Raw genomic sequence first — 7,500 nt, forward strand, 5'->3', positions numbered from 1 at the left:
GCTGCATTTTTGATGGAGGCGAAAATGCTGAGGCCCATGTGCTCAGATTTGAGTGCACGTTAAAGAACCCCAGAGGGTCGTAATTTCTGGAGCCCACCACTACGGCGTCTCTAATAATAAAATGGTGGTTTCGGGACGTTAAACCCCACATATTAATCAATCAATGCTTGATGTCGTCCTCCAAATAACTGTGGCGCATACCCACTGTGGGTGAGTGCAGAAGCTCCTGGCATAATTCTTCATGGTTGTCAGCCACAGCATAAAAAAATAGCACTAAATTCCTTGCATGTGTGATGCGGATGCCACGCTTCACTGAAGAATAATGAAGGGTGACACAGTGAATGCCTGCCTACTACACAAGGATTGCCTGCCTACTACACAAGGTGCATTTAGCGAAGACGATTGTGGTCGAACTAGCTCACTCCGTCGCATGTTTGCGTGCGTGAACCTCTTAAAACTTCACCACGCGCTCTTCTATGGTGATAGATTGCCCTAGATGGCGACTGTTGTTTTTAAGTATGTGAGGCTCACTGGTCGCGAACAGCGTGCGAGCGTACTTCGATCTATGGGTCAGCATATGTTGTATAGTACTATGTTACGCTACGATGCGAGAGAAAGAAAACAGAGATGACCACAGAAATGTATGCATCCTTTTGTTGCCTATTTCATCGTCGGCTTTGTCTTGTTTCCCTCCTTAGTAATAATGCCGCACAGTATGTACGGTTATGACTTAGTAGCTCAAATCAAAGCTGAGATACGTGAGATTTTGTAAGTGACACTTAGGACTGCAAAAGAGACTCAAGCAAGTGCCAAAACGAGTCGAAAACGCGATCTGCAGAAGTTTCTTTTAGATACGACACGCGCTTGTCGCACCGATACCTACGCATGTCTAAACTTCAGACAAAAACGCAAGTTGGTCAACGCGTGTTTGCGATGTATACAACGTGATAGCTGAGCAAGTACCCATCCTCGAGCTCTATTCGGGACACTATAACTTTCGCGTAATTTCACGTCGTGTTCTGTGCAGTGGCTATTACATGTGCTACGAAGATATGAGCTTGTTAAGCCGGCAGCGTCGCGGCAGTTCACCTTGAAGTGTTCTCAAGGTGGCGTGCATCAGCTGGGTGTTCCGTTCGCGGACGCACGACTGATTGTGCGAGCGTATGAAGTCATACCACAGATGCGTACGCTCGAGAATATTATTTCAGCTCTTCGACAAACATACAACCCGCTCGCACTCGGTGCATTGTATCGTTTGCCGCCACGACGGCAGCGTTTGTTTACATTCACGCTGGCTGTCCCAGTGTTCCATTTGGCAATCGCAGGGCCGCTTCGGGTTTTCTGGGGTTCCCCACACACGCGACCACGACGCCGTTTCCTGTCCCGACCGGAACTAGCTGGCTGACCCTCTGGCTATCTCTGACTGCCAGAACGCTACCAAAGGTCTGAAAATCGAAGATCCCCATTGTCACTTAACATTTGTGGTAGTTAACACACACCTGGACACGACATATGCTGAATCCTACGCAAATATGACACCAGGAAGCACGCAATGAACACTCACACTCGATATGCAGTGATTCGAAACGTCGTCACCTGACGAGACCAACGCCACAGTGACTCCCCAGAAAAACCTACGCCTCCGCTCATGCATGCGCATACCACGGAGCGCTTCAGAAACTCGAGAGGCAGAGCACGTAGCTGGAGCCGTGAACGCTGAAAGGTGTTCTGATGGCGTCTCTCTCGCTGCATCAAAGCACTAACTGCGCGACATTCAGCTGTCGACGTCACTGCCTTTTTGCACTGTTCTTTCTTAGTTTTCTGTCTCCCTTTACCCATTTCTCAGTGCATGGTGGCCAAACTCTTTGGGTTAACTTCTCTGCCTTTCCGCATCACATCTCTATTGCAGCAGTCTTATCAGTCGCTACTATCGCACTCTAAGCAGTAAGTAGGAAGGCCATTGGTATATGTGGAAGCTGTGGTACTCTGTCAACAAGTCGTGAAACTAGCACAGTTCAAAGGCAAGGTGCCTACTGCGTAGTGACCGAATCGAATCATCGCGAACGGTGCATTGCACCGACCTAGAGTTTCCAGCAATCATGCATTAAAGACCTTTGTTGCCCTGAAACTACCAAAGCGCTCCCTTTCGGCACTTCTTAGTTGCATCGTGCAGTGTCTCACTCTCTTTAGATGCGAAGAAGCTTAGGGTCGAGCTCGATCCGGTGTACGGCGGGACCACCCCTACTTCACATGCGCGTTCACTCCTTCTCCCCTATGTTCCTCCCTCTCTCGCAACGCAACGCCAACGCAGGGAGCGCCTGCTAACCTACGCGCGCTCCCCACTCTCTCTCCTCTACGCATTCTTTCCCGCGGCGTTTACACCACCATGGCGCACGCGCGTCCCCTCCTCCCTCTCTCACCTCGCAACTCTGACGTAGGTAGCGTTTGCTAGCGAGTTCCTTGATTAAAATACCGACTGCTCGCGCTGCACAACCGTTCACTGGCCACCCGTATATGTAGGCACTCGATCTTGAACCCCATTTAGTACCGGTGGGACATTTCTGCTGTGCGTTGTCAAACAACAAACTAGCTGAATTTCCAGTTTTCTCCTCTGCGCAATGCCGAGATGGGCGCCATCGTCAATGTCACCACCAGTGTAAGCGTTAGCTCCCGCTGCTTCGAATCTAGACATGGTTCCCTTGAGCAGGAGAGGGTGTAATTTGTTCGTGTACGTTTTACAGACGTCACTTCGATGATGTAAATGATGTCAGTGGAGCCTTGATTGACTCGGGCAAAAAACTCTTCTGTGTTAAAGGAATAAGTGAATGCACGTGACAAAAAATGAATTGGAAAAAGAAACAACTGCAGCAATTTTTTACGAAGAAACAAAACAAAATTTCTACACTTGTACGAAAATCATCAAACAAAAGAAAATACATTGGCACCTGAGTCAAACATTCAGTTAGATAATGTCCGCTATAAAGTGATGAGTTAGATGAAAACTGAACAAGTTTGATTGAATGCGAGCCTGATGTACTACCCTCAATGAGCAGGGGATGAGAGCTGACAAGACGAACTGTCTTAATGCAGTTTAAAAAACAATGTCCCCCAGAAAATTCTTCAGCACTCTATATAACTGAAATGCAGAAGTAAAAAAGTATTTGTTCAAATGTCATTGTTGGCGCAAAGGTGAGTGTCAATAAATTTCTGATTCAGGCCTTTTTTTTTCAAAAGATCTAGCACTAACGAAAATTTCTCTGAAGACTATGCACTTCATCGATGGAACTTTTCCGACAAAAGCATGACAAATTTTCTTGAGAAGAAAATTGAAAAAAAAAACAACTGAAATCAAGAGTTCTCATTTAATAATAAAAGCTTGCCAAAACGGGTAGAAAGTTTTAAGTAACAAATAGGACTACAAGTTATCGTTACAACGCAGTAAATTTGACAAAGAGATGGTGATGGTGGCTGAGAAAGTGTGAGAGAACCTTTATAATGACACTGTGCATTATTTCTTAAATGATTGTGAAAAGTGACCCAGCTTATGAACTTATCTCATCAGCGAAAGTTCATACTCATATTAAATTTGTAATCAGTGCTATGTTTTTTGCCCATATTCATTCATTTTTATATTAGTCTTATACAAGACGGGAAAATATGAGCACTTGATGGTATGACTCTTGTTATTTACAGCAGAGCTGTTCTGCTCAAGGTCTGTCATGTGTCGTCGAAAAAAAAAAAGATCATCATCATGAACGTGCTCCTCCACGTCATTTGCTTCCTCTTCTGCTTCGATCCCAGAACGCGAGCGTCGATTCGTCTGGCGTGGTATGCAGTAACTCTGATGGGCGAGAAAACGAGTACCGAGAGAGAGAGAGAGAGAGCAAGAAAGACAAAAACTCTTGGCGAAAAAAAGTTTCTTGAGGAGATTTGAGCCCACGAACCTGCGATTCACAAGCGAGCATCGTAACCACTTAACTGTCAAGGCAAGCGTAGCCTTGTATTACATAGCCTTGTATTGCAAGCATAGCCTTGTATTGTATAACACATCAATGTGGTGGGAAAATATTTTGATTGTGAGGAGGGTTAAAGAACGAGTACCAAGAAGAGAAAGAAAGAGATAGAAAAGAAAAAGAGAAAAATAGATAGAAATAATGGGTCGAAAGGTAGAAAAAGACGAGGACACAAAGAAATAGACAGAGACAAAAATAGATAAAAGAAACCCACTAATAAAGACAGAAAAAAATGAGCAAGCACAGCCACATATAGTCTAGTACATATAGATCTTTTCACTCAAGGCTCCCTGGGCACCGCCATAGCCCTATCTGGGCTGTTGTTAGTGAGCGTGACCCCCCAGAAAATGCACTGCTGAGTCTGTGACGTCGGCTTTGGTATTCTCGTGCAACGGCCCAAAAAGGAGTAAACCCTCTTCTTCGTAAGAAAATATAGATAGTAAAGAGTTAAAAAAGAAAGAGGCGAGTGGGTAAAGCCTAGACAAGCCAGAATCAGTTCGGTGCCCACCAGCTCTGCGGTGATTCAGCCTTGCGCGACTTATTGTAAGCTGCGCAATTTTTCTTTCTTTCTTTAACGTCACCTGAAAGAAACCATTTAGATGAAGCACCTTTTACTTGAAGTAATTCTCTAGGTTCATCCATTTGTTCAGAAAAAGTCAGAAGGATGCGATTTATAACCAAAGCCTACCATATTTCCAACTTCTTTTTTTTCCTACGCTCACCCAAAATCCCGTTTTCGTAGCTACAGTTTCCACCGAATTGTTTTGACGCGATTTTTCAGAACTTCGAGCAAGTCCTATCGAACAATCTCAACATGATTAACTGTAATTTTTATAGTATAATGAGAAAAGTCGTTCAATGTCCATTCCGCGTCATGGATTACCGTTGGAGGTGGATGCCCGGCAAGTACGCATACGAGGCTGCACTTTGCACCTTCTTGAACTTCCACGTCATCCAGGGGAACCACGAACGATGGTCCGCATACTTCTTTTACTTCCTGCATCCAGAACAAAAAAGAATGTGGTAGAATAAGGGTGTGTTCAGGTCCACCAGCTGAAAACGTTAAGTAAAGACGCTTTTGGGAAACGTTCGTTGTGCCTTCTATCTTCTATGCATACAGTACTACGTCAGGTCCAGCGTGAGTGACGTTAAAATAATATATATATATATATATATATATATATATATATATATATATATATATATATATATATATATATATATATATATATATATATATATATATATATATATATATATATATATATATATATATATATATATATATAACTAAAATGATACCGCATAATTTCACTTATTTTCATAACATACAGCCTGAGGTAATGTTTTTGTTCATCTAATACAAAGATACAAATTCAATCCAATGCGACGAGAGAATAGTGATAATAGGTGTGTGCAATATCGCTAACTAATAGGACCTTATAGAATGGCCTACCCACTTCTAGGACTAGCACCTGCATTGGGTATGAGTCACCATTAACGAGGCACAAAGAGTAATTACAAAAATTGCCCTAAGGCTCAAACAAACAAACAAATTACGACGCGTAGGGAGCAATATTTCAGGTCTCTACACCTGTTGCATCACAGTGGCGCAAGCTCGTTACAAACGCTTGGCTCAGAATGGGCGATACATACCGAAGTAAAATGCAGTAAATTTAAAATTGCTTTGACTGTAATAAACAATTCTATTTAAGAGTCAATGTACCTTGGAAATTGTTACATTGCATTATTTCTCAAGTTTTTATGACAGCACATTTTTATTTTTAACTGATATGCATTCTCACTTGCATTAAATTGTCGGTCGGCATGCAAAGCTTTGTATAGGGCTGTTCCCGTTCACTTTAATTTGCCGCGAATATACATTTCTCATGCGTCTCTACTCATACACATATCAGCTTCCCTCGTGAAAGAACTATCAGTCACTTTAAAGTCGAGTGGGTTGACAATGGAACCTAAAAAAAAAATACTTACATGAGGAATAGAACAAAATATACAATGTATTATTATGATAGAAGTTTGTACGTATGTCGCAAGTAAACAGACTTTAAACTAATTTCTCAAATACAGTACTTAACATAATGCAGTATGCAGTAATAATTATCATTTAATCACACAATGGCGCAACATGCAAATGGCAGAACATTGAAATATGTCCCGGAAATATTCTTAGTCATATGAGATAAAAAATACATTATTATGAGCTATACTTATTATCGCTTCGTGGAGTTCATTCCCTTCTCTGGTTGTTTTAAAAAGAAGGAATTCGAAAACCTAGCAGATGTCAGGAAGTATTCTTTTGTTTTGTGCGTATGTTGGCGTTGTGCTTAGCGATACGTTGATACTAACAGATAGTCCGAAACACTTTTTCTGAAACAGTTCTTTGAAATAATTATCCAGTTATCTCAGCAGCGAAATTTACTGCATCGTAAGAAGGTCGTAGCAAAAGTTTCACAAATCCATCAAGAATGATAAATTATATTCTTCACTAAATATTACCTAATTTACTTTCACCGTAAGTGAGCAGTATCTTCTCGCTCTCATTCCAATTTATTCCCTATCTTCATTTATTTAAAAGTGGGAGAATTATCATTGAATATAGAAGACGAAGCGAAATGTGTGGTGCATTATTGCGGAGTACTATCTTTTTACACATTAAGGCACAAAAATGTCTCAGTACAATTAGCTGTAAGTGAATGTTCTTGAATACATGCTATTGCTATTGTATTTCAATGCTAGAGAATATGCCATGTGCTTGTTTTTGCCGTAGCCACCTTCACTCAGTTAAACTAAGAACTTTTTCGGCCTTCTCTGTGACGCTCTTGTTTCAGTTTCTGAGGGAGTATTAGCAAAGAAAAAAAAACATCAGACCTTCCTTTCAATGAGCTGCAGCTGTGGTGGGGGCACCGCCATAGCTTCCTTGTGGAAATTCCTCCACCGAGACGTGAGTTCTTCGAGTTCCATCCGCGCGCTATCGGTCTGCAGACGCGAGGACGTACTGAGCACCTCTATTCGTCGTTCCAGGGACTGCAAAAATAAAAAGAACGAAGTTGTCGCTATTCAACAGCTTTCACGAAGTTTCTTTTATAGAGAGTACACTGCACCACGATAGTGCAGCTCTTCTGTTTTAGTTCTACCTCTCTGGCGCTTCCGCAGAGATAGGAGATGTGTGCCGCATATTTTGTCACTACAATTTTGAGTGAAGAATAATAGGAAAAACATTTGTACAATACTGGCACTGGATGGTCCCACACGAGTGAAAAGTTGATCGCTTGTGGTTGTGAGATGTGTTCTTTGCCATCATATCTTCTGAAGTGGTGACTTCTTTTCCTCCGTACTATTCTCTTTGTCCTTCATATATTGTGTTTAACGTTCTAAACAACAACAACAACAACAACAACAACAACAACAATAATAATAATAATAATAATAATAATAATAATAATAATAATAATAATAATAATAATAA

At 41.7% G+C, this 7,500-nt stretch overlaps 1 protein-coding gene across 1 annotated transcript in view; it reads right to left on the reverse strand.

Annotated features, from left to right (window-relative positions):
- Positions 1–7,500, reverse strand: part of LOC119176676 (uncharacterized) — a 322,419-nt gene that overhangs the window by 274,709 nt on the left and 40,210 nt on the right. The window contains exons 17-18 of the mRNA XM_075876363.1: positions 6,903–7,058; positions 4,897–5,010 (exon numbers count right to left, since the gene is read on the reverse strand). Coding sequence (XP_075732478.1) covers positions 4,897–5,010; positions 6,903–7,058 — 270 coding nt within the window. The remainder of the gene's footprint in view (positions 1–4,896; positions 5,011–6,902; positions 7,059–7,500) is intronic.

Source organism: Rhipicephalus microplus, chromosome X (genome assembly GCF_043290135.1).
Source record: "Rhipicephalus microplus isolate Deutch F79 chromosome X, USDA_Rmic, whole genome shotgun sequence".
Classification (NCBI taxonomy): Eukaryota; Metazoa; Arthropoda; class Arachnida; order Ixodida; family Ixodidae; genus Rhipicephalus; species Rhipicephalus microplus.